At 34.9% G+C, this 13,363-nt stretch overlaps 1 protein-coding gene across 2 annotated transcripts in view; it reads left to right on the top strand.

Annotated features, from left to right (window-relative positions):
* LOC116767870 (dynein heavy chain, cytoplasmic) overlaps positions 1 to 13,363 on the top strand; it is a 38,397-nt gene that overhangs the window by 11,697 nt on the left and 13,337 nt on the right. For both annotated transcript variants that reach the window (XM_061523454.1, XM_061523453.1), the window contains exons 31-60: positions 12 to 158; positions 225 to 397; positions 610 to 777; positions 945 to 1,110; positions 1,443 to 1,628; positions 2,122 to 2,304; positions 2,824 to 2,946; positions 3,206 to 3,365; positions 3,523 to 3,656; positions 3,728 to 3,851; positions 4,145 to 4,385; positions 4,750 to 4,864; positions 5,230 to 5,425; positions 5,721 to 5,809; positions 6,840 to 6,949; positions 7,136 to 7,261; positions 7,563 to 7,740; positions 8,140 to 8,249; positions 8,570 to 8,684; positions 8,992 to 9,149; positions 9,550 to 9,676; positions 9,973 to 10,062; positions 10,231 to 10,390; positions 10,611 to 10,798; positions 11,037 to 11,163; positions 11,319 to 11,467; positions 12,028 to 12,221; positions 12,497 to 12,642; positions 12,727 to 12,842; positions 12,929 to 13,120. In XM_061523454.1, coding sequence (XP_061379438.1) covers positions 12 to 158; positions 225 to 397; positions 610 to 777; positions 945 to 1,110; positions 1,443 to 1,628; positions 2,122 to 2,304; positions 2,824 to 2,946; positions 3,206 to 3,365; positions 3,523 to 3,656; positions 3,728 to 3,851; positions 4,145 to 4,385; positions 4,750 to 4,864; positions 5,230 to 5,425; positions 5,721 to 5,809; positions 6,840 to 6,949; positions 7,136 to 7,261; positions 7,563 to 7,740; positions 8,140 to 8,249; positions 8,570 to 8,684; positions 8,992 to 9,149; positions 9,550 to 9,676; positions 9,973 to 10,062; positions 10,231 to 10,390; positions 10,611 to 10,798; positions 11,037 to 11,163; positions 11,319 to 11,467; positions 12,028 to 12,221; positions 12,497 to 12,642; positions 12,727 to 12,842; positions 12,929 to 13,120 — 4,491 coding nt within the window. The remainder of the gene's footprint in view (positions 1 to 11; positions 159 to 224; positions 398 to 609; positions 778 to 944; positions 1,111 to 1,442; positions 1,629 to 2,121; positions 2,305 to 2,823; positions 2,947 to 3,205; positions 3,366 to 3,522; positions 3,657 to 3,727; positions 3,852 to 4,144; positions 4,386 to 4,749; positions 4,865 to 5,229; positions 5,426 to 5,720; positions 5,810 to 6,839; positions 6,950 to 7,135; positions 7,262 to 7,562; positions 7,741 to 8,139; positions 8,250 to 8,569; positions 8,685 to 8,991; positions 9,150 to 9,549; positions 9,677 to 9,972; positions 10,063 to 10,230; positions 10,391 to 10,610; positions 10,799 to 11,036; positions 11,164 to 11,318; positions 11,468 to 12,027; positions 12,222 to 12,496; positions 12,643 to 12,726; positions 12,843 to 12,928; positions 13,121 to 13,363) is intronic.

The following is a 13,363-nucleotide window of genomic DNA, read 5'->3' on the forward strand; positions in this document are numbered from 1 at the left end:
AATATTATTAGGTTCGAGAGTCCTGGCAAAGTTACGAACTCGACCTCATCAATTATCAAAACAAATGCAAGATCATCCGAGGCTGGGACGATCTCTTTAATAAAGTTAAAGAGCACATCAACAGTGTGGCTGCCATGAAACTCTCACCTTACTATAAGGTAAATATCAAAACATATTTAGGCATAGAATTATCCGAGTTGAAAATAATTATTATTTTGATATAGGTGTTTGAAGAAGAAGCTCTGACATGGGAAGAGAAATTGAATCGTATCAATGCGTTGTTCGACGTGTGGATAGATGTACAGCGTCGCTGGGTGTACCTCGAGGGAATATTCAGTGGTTCAGCAGATATTAAGACCTTGCTACCCGTCGAGACCAGTCGCTTCCAAAGTATTAGGTAATTGAAATTAGGACAGTCTGCTTAAGTAAATCTATATGTTGAAAATGAAATTCACTAAAATAAGACATTTGTTGTATTTATTTGTTAATGTCAATCTATTAGTGTATAGTTTTTAATTTGCTCCTCAATATCATGGTTCCTTAATGAATGTACATTTATAGCATATATAATAAAAATAGCATTATATAATAACATATTTCTTTTAACAGTTCTGAATTCCTGGGCCTAATGAAAAAGGTTAGCAAGTCTCCTATGGTGATGGACGTACTGAACATACCAGGAGTACAGCGGTCACTGGAGAGACTGGCAGACCTGCTAGGAAAGATACAAAAAGCACTTGGAGAATATTTGGAACGAGAAAGAAGCAGCTTCCCGAGGTATGAATAAATGTAGCTCAAAAGAAGCGCCCTTAATATATATGTAGTTATATTAATATGTCAGAATTGATTGCCCTTAACATATAATTAAAAAAACAATTTTTCACATTAAAAAGATGAATTAATAAAGACTGGGAATAATATTGCAAACTTTTTTATCATTCTAGATTCTACTTCGTGGGTGATGAAGATCTGCTAGAAATAATCGGCAACAGCAAAAATATAGCGCGTCTTCAGAAACACTTCAAGAAGATGTTCGCAGGCGTCGCCGCTATAATATTGAATGAAGACAACACTGTCATTAACGGAATAGCGTCGCGAGAGGGTGAAGAAGTAAGCTTTCAAAAGATGATTAGTATAAAAATTTTAAAATTTATACAACCTAATGTAATGTGTCAACCCTAGGCTGAGGGACTCATTCTTAGTATTGTTTAAACTAGTCGCAACTCAACTCACTTCTTTACGTAAGTTTGTTGGGTTGTATTAAATAAAACAAATTTTTATTGTGAAACTTCTACTGATAAAATATACATACATATCTCATATACTACAGCTAGTTAACTCTTGAAGAATTAAAATGAATTCTTCAGCAAATATGTTGAGACACTATTAGAGACATTTCAGTGTACATTAAATACTGCTGACATACTATGTTATATTTCCAGGTTTACTTCACTTCACCAGTGTCGACTATAGAAAATCCTAAAATCAACTCGTGGCTGTCTATGGTGGAGCGGGAGATGCGCGTCACACTTGCTTGTCGTCTTAAAGACGCTGTCGGTGATGTCAAACAATTTAAAGACGGCAATGTTGATCCGCAGAAGTTCATTGAGTGGTGTGATAAATATCAAGTAAGTGGCGTTCGACAGCCTGCCTCTTGATGAGTTATTCACTGAAATGTTTACAAAAAAAGGCTTTAATGAAATACGGAAGCTTAAAACTTACTTATGATTTTTTTATACATATATTACTGTCCTGGATTGAAATTCTCTCAACAATCAGTATTATTAATTATTTACTTAGTTTTTCTATGAATACAAACATTTATAGATATTATCCACATAGCGTATTCAACATAAATTGGTTGCAACTTAGAAATACGCATGTTCTATGCTATTTCTATTTCATATTTTTATTATTAATATCAACTAAGATTATAATTATTATGTTAAGAGAATATCGAATAAAAAAAAAAAATTCTTTATTATTAAAAACAGAAGTGCAGCTTTTTAATAAACTTGCTTCAATTAATAATTGTTCAATCACTTGCTTATACGAATGCTCAACATAATACCTATATACATATATATATCGAATACTAACGATCTCCATGTTGATCTACAGGCGCAGATAGTAGTGCTAGCTGTTCAGATCCTGTGGTCCGAGGATGTGGAAGCGGCGCTAGCTGGAGGCGGCGGTGAGGCTCTGAAGAGAGTCCTCAAACACGTGGACCTCATGCTGAACGTGCTGGCTGACTCCGTGCTGCAAGAACAACCTCCGCTCAGAAGACGGAAACTGGAACACCTTGTATGTGAACTTAAATTAAATACTCCTTTTTCAATAGTTTGTTATGCGTTACGTCAGGTATATTTAATATCCTGTGAGTCAGAAGATCAACAAATATGTTTGAATTAATTTAGGACTTAAGTTGTTTGAGCATTTATTATTTAATATTAGAGAATTAATAAAATATTCTTGTGCTCAAAGCATTATTAGTAACGAATATTCCTACATGAAGTAAATGAAGTACTTAGGAACTGCAAAATTTTTCTGTTTACTTTATTATTCTATTTGTTTCTAATAAGATTTATAAGTACTATTGCTATTTGATAGTGAGATAATTAATTTCTGTACTTGGTTATAAGCAATATAAGTAAAAATATTTTTTTGTATATGATTTATGGAAAATTTTAAATAATGTTAAATTTTAATTTTGTTAAAATAACACAAAATTTAGCGTAACTTGAATATTTCAAGTGATTAGCTTATACATCAAATTTTAACCAAAGTGTAGTGTTTTGTTGTAATATTTTAATGTAATTCCAGATCAACGAGTTTGTCCACAAGCGTACTGTGACTCGACGGCTGATCGCATCCGACGTTAACTCTCCTCGCTCCTTCGAATGGCTCTGCGAGATGAGATTCTACTTCGATCCCAGGAATAATGATGTGAGTTTCCAACAGTAGACTTAGTAGTGCACTTAGTTATTTATGTACCAAAAGTAGAAACAGTTACATTACAATAAAAGAAATATGTAAATACAATAAAAAGAGAGAAGACAAAAAAATAGAAAAGAGGGATTTATATATAAGCATACAAAAAAAATTATAATAATTGAAAATTTAGACATTATATAGATATGTACGTAAATATATAAAAATAGTATAAATAAGCATTACATATATAGACAAAATGAATTCTTCCCAGGTCCTACAACAGCTGACGATTCACATGGCCAATGCTAAGTTCCTATATGGCTTCGAGTATCTCGGTGTTCAGGACCGCCTCGTGCAGACCCCGCTGACAGACCGCTGCTACCTCACTATGACGCAGGCGTTGGAAGCCAGGCTTGGAGGATCACCCTTTGGTCAATATGTTACTATATAATCTAATACAGACTTAAGAAAACATAATTCAGAATTCTTTAAACCGTTGCAGTTTTGAGGAAAAATTTTCAAAGAATTTATTCAAGAGCATCTTTATATTATTATTGTTGAATTTAACATTTGTTGTCAATACAATAGGTCCGGCCGGAACGGGTAAGACGGAATCGGTGAAGGCGCTCGGTAACCAGCTCGGTCGCTTCGTTTTGGTATTCAACTGCGACGAAACCTTCGACTTTCAAGCTATGGGACGTATTTTCGTCGGTCTTTGTCAGGTAGATACATTAAAATATCTCTTAATACGTTTAATGGAACAAAAAAGTATTGTATTATTTTTCTTACCAAGGTCGGCGCGTGGGGTTGCTTCGATGAATTCAATCGCTTGGAAGAAAGAATGCTCTCTGCTGTGTCCCAACAAGTTCAGACCATACAGGAGGCGCTCAAGAGTCACCAGGAAGGAGATAATACTGGTTATTATGATATATGATAATTATATCTTTACTAAAATGAAACTAAAAGTTTCGGCTTCCTACGCGTTTTTTATTATTTTAACTACATACTCCCGACGTTGCGGTTACTTTTCATCAACCGTGATCACGGGCAGACGAGATGTGAATGTCTTTGGTTTTGTTATTTATCATGTAGTAGAGTATGTAGTTTTAAAAATAATAAAGTAATCCGAAAATATTAGTTTCGTTTAAATAAATACTCGCGACAGTATTAAATCTCGTAGTATCTTTACTAATTAGTGTATGAATTTCAGCCAAGTCCATAACAGTGGAGCTGGTTGGCAAGCAGGTTCGCGTGAGCCAGGATATGGCTATATTCATAACAATGAATCCTGGTTACGCCGGCCGGTCCAATCTTCCCGATAACCTCAAGAAACTATTCAGATCTCTTGCTATGACAACTCCTGACAGACAGCTGATCGCTGAGGTGATGTTGTTCAGCCAAGGCTTCAGGACGGCAGAGAAATTGGCCTGCAAGATCGTTCCGTTCTTTAAGTATGTTAATTTGTACTAATATTAATAATTTTAATTTTGCATTTACATACTTTTACCGTTATGTGTAAAAAAAAGTATTTGCTCTAAAGAATTGTAATAATTATATTAATTTCTTCATACCAAAATCCTGTAATATGTTGCTAAACTTCAAACATCCAAACATACCTTTAGATGAAATTTCATATATCTATCTATCAAAGTACCTAACTTCAATTCTGGTTTTAATCACGATAAGCGTATTTAAAGGATAGTCCTGAAAAGTTCAGCTGAAACATAGTTAGTTATCTTTGTTTTCTTGCCAACTATTATCATTTTCTAATGCTACAATAACAGAATAAACTTAATTTTCTGTTATATTTTACAGACTTTGCGATGAACAGCTGTCAAACCAGTCCCATTACGACTTCGGACTGCGAGCTCTCAAGTCGGTGTTGGTATCGGCTGGTAACGTGAAAAGAGATCGCATTCAGAAAATAAAAGTACGTACCTCGTTTAAAAAAAAACACTGCGCACTTAAAATTCCACTATTTTCTTTTCTAAAGCACTGTGGTGTCTTCTTAAAGTAAAGCCTGATGAAAAAGACTAAAAATGGTCATCGCTTTTGTTTATCGGTATTTACCCCATGTTGTATTAACAATGCCTTAAAAACAATACTTTCATTTGTTATATTATTGATAAATACAAATTAATATAAATCTTCTAAGATACATATTTACTATCCGGAAATATTTGAAGAAATTATATTAAACCACCGGTTTTCATTAAAGATAGATTCGAATCGATAAACCGGTACTATTTTAAAAAAATGTATGGTTCAGTTTGGATAATGTAATCTGTCTCGCAGGAAAATCTCATCGAGCGAGGTAACGAAGTACCAGACGAGGCTTCGATCGCGGAATCTCTCCCAGAACAAGACATCCTCATACAGTCCGTGTGTGAGACGATGGTGCCGAAGCTGGTGGCTGAGGACATACCACTGCTTTTCTCATTACTCAACGACGTTTTCCCCAACGTCGGATACACCAGAGCTGAGATGACTGGTTAGGAATATTATATTTCGTTCAGTTCAGCTAATACTTGCTATAAAATCAGAAATTCGTCTCCACGACCTGGACTGAACCTGTTACCTCTGAACTATAACGACTCGGTAGCTGTACCAACTAAGCTACCATTCCCAGCTCGGCCTGTAATAATGTTATAGGATTGTTATAATTCTAATTGCTCATTCTTAAACCATTGCTTTGAGATATTCTTTAAATATGTGTTTTCTAGCTTATATTTTTATTTTATTATAAGATTTTTAATAGAAAATATAATATAACTATAAAATTTTAGGTCTAAAGAATGAAATACGGGCTGTGTGCGCTGAAGAATTTTTGGTTTGTGGTGAAGGTGACGAGCAAGGCAATACTTGGATGGAAAAGGTGCGTTCAGATTTTATAACATATAAGAATGATCGAGGTGCTCATAAATTGATATGTACTAATTCGGTTAAGGAATAACGAATGGCTTAAATTTAAAAAAAATATATACATCATATCATGTCATTGTTACTTAATATATATTTTTACAGGCACTATTATTTATAATTTACAACATAAACATCGAATATATTTTATTTATGCCCATTAAACCATTTAACCGTGGGGTCTGGTGGTCGGGTTACATTAACCATAACATAAAAAATTAAAAATATATTATAATTTTTACGCGACTGTGTTTTATAACACGGTGAGATATAAAGCATAGTCGTGGCATGCGTCATGAATGCATATGGTTTCCATGCTAACCCGCTAACGCAAGTAGAGGCGGACGGCTGCCTCCCGCGCTCAACACAGCACGTGGATCGAGAAGGTCAGTTGGCCGGTGACGGGGGCTTGTGTGTACTTGGCCTTATATTTGGAATCTTACAGGCCGTTGATTATGAATCGATGTAGCATGAATGTGTCTTTACTATTAATTGCATGGTACATTGAGAAGTGTGTTTTATTAATATTTTTGTGCCTTTGTACTAAACGTATTTTGTAAAGATTTATTACGTATAAGTATTTATTATCATTTGGTTGTCACGTCGCATTCATCGATGGCTACATTTGTCACACAGGAATATTTTTTTTATAATTCTTCACAGTGACGATCATGCCTTCATTCATGTTGTTTGTTTTTAAAAAGAAAATACTTTTTTTGTGTTCTTGTTTCCGCTATACTGTCTGCGCACACCACCTGTTTCGCACTTTTCATTTCACGTGTCTTATTCTTCAATCAAAGTTTACACCCATCTATCGCTTCAGTAGGGTAGAGAGTATTTATTTTAAATAAACAGTCTTCAGTATATCGAACTCTCAAATCGATCGACATGTGCTAACAGCTTAGATACTATCGTTTGTTTAAATTCTCTTCTTATTTTGTATTATATGAGATTTTTTTTATAAAATAGTGTTTTTAACTGAACAGGTTCTACAACTGTATCAAATCTGCAACTTGAACCACGGTCTAATGATGGTTGGACCCTCCGGTAGTGGTAAATCTACGGCATGGCGTGTCCTACTTAAAGCTCTCGAACGGTAAGGTTCATTTTTTAATTATTTCTTTTAACTTCAACGTTTTGTATTATAACAATAAAAAAAATATATAAAGACAAATATTATCAAAACGAGCAGCGTTAAAGTACAGAACGTAATATTGTCGAGGGATAGAATATTGAATGTTATTTTTTATAATATAATAAAGTCATTTAAACTCTATTGTAGTTACGAAGGAGTGGAGGGCGTGGCTCATGTCATCGATCCGAAGGCTATGTCAAAGGAGACACTGTATGGTGTGCTCGATCCTAACACTCGCGAATGGACTGATGGGTTATTCACACACATACTGAGGTAAGTCTAGCGAATGCGCACGTATATACTAAACTTATATGTGCGATTTCTCCTAAAGTTATTTGTGTTCCAGTGTTAAAGTTCCTTGAAACATCTAAACTAAGTACTAATGCAATAAAGTCACCTGCAAATTATTGGGTACTAACAATATGTATCTGGTAATGATAATTTTCGGGTGACTTATCTAGCTATATATATAACTTAAAAGAATTATTTAGATTTGTTTCTCGATTATGGAAGCAATCGAACCATTTTTTCATATATAAATAAATCATTAAAATATTTCGAATTAATTAAACAGGAAGATAATCGACAATGTCCGCGGTGAGATCAACAAGCGTCAATGGATCATCTTCGACGGTGACGTGGACCCGGAGTGGGTCGAGAATCTCAACTCAGTGCTGGATGACAACAAGCTACTCACTCTCCCTAACGGCGAGAGACTGTCGCTGCCGCCCAACGTCCGGGTCATGTTTGAGGTACTTACATATATATGAACAACGTTACACACATATCCTTAACAAATTATAGTAGAATACAATAGATTAAGCATAGTCAATGTAATCGAATAATCTTTAGCAAAAATATATTTCCAAAAAATATTGAAAATACTTTAAGAGATGTCAATGATTTAAAGACGCGAGGTAGTGTTAATAATTTTAATTGTAAAAGATGTAAAAAATAACAAAGTGTATACTCATAAGAAGCTATTACTTTATTTCAAAATTTGCTGAGTATTCTATATTGGGCGAATGACCGAGGGTAGTAAGTTGCAACTCTAGTCTTTTTGAAGTTATTTAATGCACTAAGTAATGAAAAATTATATTGATAACAAATAGTTCGGTTTGGTTGATATAATAGATAAAATATGTACCCAGGTCCAAGATCTGAAATACGCCACTCTAGCCACGGTGTCCCGTTGTGGTATGGTGTGGTTCTCTCAAGACGTGCTTACAACGGAAATGATCTTTGAAAATTATCTATTGAGGTACAGTAAAACTAAAAAAAATTATTGCGCGTCGAGTCCCTTCGCGCAAGAAGTGAAACTTCGTAATGTGGAAATGAAAATAGGAAGGGGTAGTAATTGATTGCTTGTGAACTCATATTGTTTCTTTAAGACAAACTTTATAAACATTGCGCACAATTCACATTTGACGCTCGCTCCCTCTCTTTCCATTACCCCTCCCTAGGAGCGCTGAATGCTTAACGGAGCCTTATGGGGAAGTCTCATTAGAAGTTCCACTTCAGTAATAATTATAAATAATTTTCAATTGATATTATATTTATTAAATTTCGATTTTGTATTAGATTAAGAAACATACCGCTCGAGGACGGCGAAGAAGATTCCTTCAGTATTGTGATGGCAGCTCCATCTAGCGGCGATCAGAATGCAACAGAGAGCATCTTATCACCAGCCCTACAGGTAACTTTGGTTTTGTTTCTTTAAATGCACTATACTATCGTAAACAATTATATATCACCTTTTAATCATTTCAATTTAATACATTTTACAATCATATAAGTCATGGTGGCCTGGAAGTTAAAGAGAGACCTTCTTCATGTGAAAAGAGGCCTTTGCTCAGCAGTGGGCTCTTATAGGCTGATGATGATGATAATGATATTTTATAACTTAGATGTAGATTGTACAGTATCAAACTTGGAAGTATTACCAGGAAATGTGAACCTTCACGGTTACTGTTTCTTATGTAACTATTTTATGAATATTTCAGACCCAGCGCGACGTAGCTTCAATCCTTCAACCGTTGTTCTACGGCGAGGGTCTGGTGGTCAAATGTCTGGAGCGTGCTGCGACCCTCGACCATATTATGGACTTCACGAGACACAGGGCGCTGTCTTCACTACACTCTATGCTTAACAGGGGTGTCAGGTAATAGAGGAATAGAATTGAATAAACTTATTGAAGAGAAACCATAGATTATAAAAGGCAGAAACAAGCCGGAAATTTAACCGTAAAAATTGGTAAAAAAGATCTTTTGGTCTATTGGTCATATTCTCATGAGTTAATCAATATGAAATGCCAAAAAACAATCTATTAATCTATAGCTCATAGAAAGAATGTGTTCATTAGACGATTAATATCGAAATATATGAAGTTTAACATTATGTAATACAGATAAAATCAATGGCCAATTAAAAACAGAAACTGCGATCTGTAATAATATAGCTTTAAAAAAAGATTCAAACAATGACTACAACCTAATAAACTGTAACGAATTAATTACTTCACAGAAGTATGACTTATTGTAATACCGTTAAAATCTTTTCAGGAACATTCTAGCTTATAATCGTCAACATCCCGATTTCCCGATAACCAACGATCAACTGGAGGCCTACGTACCTAAATGGCTCGTGTACTCCTTACTGTGGTCCTTCGCCGGTGACGCCAAGCTTAAGGTTCGTATATATTAACAAGTTCCTGAAACAAATAACGCTATATACGGAGATAGATATATATATTTCAATTACCCGTAACTATTTTACTGCATAAAACATAAACGTCTTTATTATGTTTGAATGATATTACTTAACATTTTATTTTATTCGAAATTAATTTTAATTTGAATAATTAATGTTAAGCAGAAATACTCATTATTGGTTTTACATTGCTGTATTTCTTCAACCGCAAGGAAGTGCTTCTCGCGAGTCCTTTGCACGTTAATTTATTTTGAATTGAAACCTTGCTTTGACAGGACCGTAACGAGTTAGGTGACTTCATAAGATCAGCCAGTACGATGCAGTTACCCAACTGTGGGCCAAATCAACACATCATCGACTTTGAGGTAAAGAATATAATACAAATATATAATCATAAGTCATTGTCATAAACATGTCGTCGTTACGTATAAGTAATTTTAACAAAAAAATACAACTATAAATATAACAATTATGTTAATACACAATTTTCTTAATTTGTCTCTTGTTTTTTAATATGTAATATAATCTGTCAGGTATCTGTGACGGGTGAGTGGGTAGCGTGGTCGGCCAAAGTGCCGCAAATTGAAGTGGAAACCCACAAGGTGGCAGCACCAGACGTGGTCGTACCAACACTCGACACCGTCCGACACGAGGCTCTCCTGTACACATGGCTGGCTGAACACAAGCCTCTTGGTACAATATATTATTAAAATTATTTTTATATTTAAATCGTTCTTAATTTAAATATCACTCTGATGAGAAGTGAATCAATATCTAGTGTAGCTTCCAACTATTGAATTTTACGATAATATCGTAACGATCCCCTATTTTATTAACACATAGTACAAGTTAAATAAAATGCTATTTATACATTTTATACAAACCGTCTCAAATAATTAAATGTATGTTTCAGTACTCTGCGGTCCGCCCGGTTCAGGCAAAACAATGACTCTATTCTCTGCTCTCCGTGCATTGCCTGATATGGAAGTCGTCGGCCTCAACTTCTCATCGGCGACTACTCCCGAACTACTACTAAAGACCTTCGATCATTATTGTGAATATAGAAAAACACCAAACGGTGTCGTTTTGGCTCCGGTTCAGGTAAAGAATTTGTTTTTAAAGCGATATAATAATATTCAAATCGCTATTTAGTGAATTAGTCCAAGTTAGTCGAAATTACGTCATCAAACTTAACACTGACAGTATTCATGTGTGTGTGTACATATATCAGTTTTAACTAGTAATCATATACAATTCGACTTTGAAATTTTTTTCTTTATGAAAGATATAATTCTTCGTTATATTATCTGCATTGAAGTATCGTTATTTTTCTTTGTAGCTGGGTAAATGGCTGGTTTTGTTCTGCGACGAAATCAACTTGCCAGATATGGACCAATACGGTACTCAACGCGTTATATCCTTCTTGAGGCAGCTTTTGGAGCATAAAGGCTTTTACAGAGCGAGCGGTGAGTAAAAAATTTTGAAACTACCTAAATATAAATATTAAAATCATAAAATCGGAACAGTTAATATGCTATTGGTTAGTAATTAAAATTTATATACGAAATATTACATTTAGAAAAATTTTAACCAAATACTGCAACTTGTAAATATTACTCAGATCATTCTTGGGTGCATCTGGAGCGTATTCAATTCGTGGGCGCCTGCAACCCGCCCACGGACCCGGGCCGTAAACCGTTGTCACACCGTCTGCTACGACATGTACCCGTTATATACGTTGACTATCCCGGAGAGACTTCTCTGGAACAGGTAATGTTTTAGTTGTAAGGTATGACTAGTAACATATTATAACAATCATTAGGATAAACCAAAAAATCTTCTTAGTATAAAGTTAGCTATAATATATGTTTTAAGTCTATATCATGACTCAGAATTAATAAGACTGTTTAAAATTAAAAAAAAAAATTAAGAAAAATTTTCCTTTAACGAACCTCGTTTATTTAAAACACCTGTTTGATTTTCTCTAAACTCGGTCTTTGTTGTGTACAATAGTGTACACTTGAAACTATATTTTGACTAAAACAAACTAAGCTAACTAAAGTACACATTGCAGGTTGTTCTGATAAAAAATTATGTTATTGTGCAGGTCTGTTATACTCTTTGATTTATAAAACTTAATATTTTGCGGGTAATGATGAAAATCAATACATCAATATGTTTGATAACTCAATAGTCCCTGTATATAGCATCAACATTTGTAAAACGACAGACCCGTTTCTAATTTTCACTCCTACCTTCCCACTATAGAAGTTTTTGACTTTAATTATATGTAAATATATATTAATTCAGCATAATATATTCTCCTATAGATCTACGGTACGTTCACTCGCGCCATGCTCCGGATGCAGCCCGCCCTGCGCGGGTACGCTGAGCCGCTGACCCAGGCTATGGTGAAGCTCTACCTCGCCTCCCAGGAGCGGTTCACTCAGGACATGCAACCGCACTACGTGTACTCGCCCAGAGAGATGACGAGATGGGTTCGAGGCATCTGTGAGGCCATCAGGTATATTCACAGACTTTCACCGACACCCGTCACACAAATACTTGAGAATAAATATCTATCTAAATGATTAGTAAGGACAGCTTTAATATATTCATTCTGAAGTCAAAAATCAATTTCTGACTTATTGGTTTAAACAGAAAAAATGATAGCTACACTTTTTACAATGTTATATACTTCATGGATAACTATACAAAGGCAATCAGTGGTCCAAGAAAATGATTAGGAATTTTCGGTTATTAAACAGTTAATCAACTAGAGCTGTATATATTTTTCAGACCTTTAGACAATCTCTCCGTGGAAGGTTTAGTCAGGTTATGGGCGCATGAAGCTCTGCGTCTGTTCCAAGACCGTCTTGTTGAGGATTCCGAGAGGCAATGGACGGATGAAAACATTGATACAGTCGCTATGAGGTTCTTCCCGGGTAAATGAATGTTTACAACTTAAAATCTCACTACTAATTAATTATTACGCTAACAAAATTACTATTTTTTTTTTTTATTTGTAGGCATCAATCGGGAACAAGCGCTAGCACGTCCGATTCTATACAGCAACTGGTTGAGTAAAGACTACGTACCAGTACAGAGAGATCAGCTTCGCGAATATGTGAAAGCTAGACTAAAGGTGATCATTTGTTTGTACCGATATTACCAAGAACATAGTTGAATATAAAACGTTGATCTTTATTATATAATGATATTCCTTTACAGGTGTTCTATGAAGAAGAGCTGGACGTACCTTTAGTTTTGTTCGACGAAGTTCTGGAACACGTGCTTCGTATAGATCGTATCTTCCGTCAACCTCAAGGACATTTGCTCTTGATCGGAGTATCCGGCGCCGGGAAGACTACCCTCAGTCGCTTCGTAGCTTGGATGAATGGACTTAGTATCTTCCAAATTAAGGTTTGCATAGTTATACAAAAATTCTTTTACATTGATAATCAAAATTTTCAAAGAATAGACCTGTTTCGTAAAAAAAAACTTTATCATTTTAAAAATCGATTTTCCAGTCACAATCCAGTATACATGAACTTATATTATTACAGGCTAAACCATGTTAACAATACGTCACCTTATCTTCTCATGATCTCAGTAACTGCTAAGTAATCGATACATTGGCTTTACTTTTTACGCTAAATCATATGA

Source organism: Danaus plexippus, chromosome 19 (genome assembly GCF_018135715.1).
Source record: "Danaus plexippus chromosome 19, MEX_DaPlex, whole genome shotgun sequence".
Taxonomy (NCBI): domain Eukaryota; kingdom Metazoa; phylum Arthropoda; class Insecta; order Lepidoptera; family Nymphalidae; genus Danaus; species Danaus plexippus.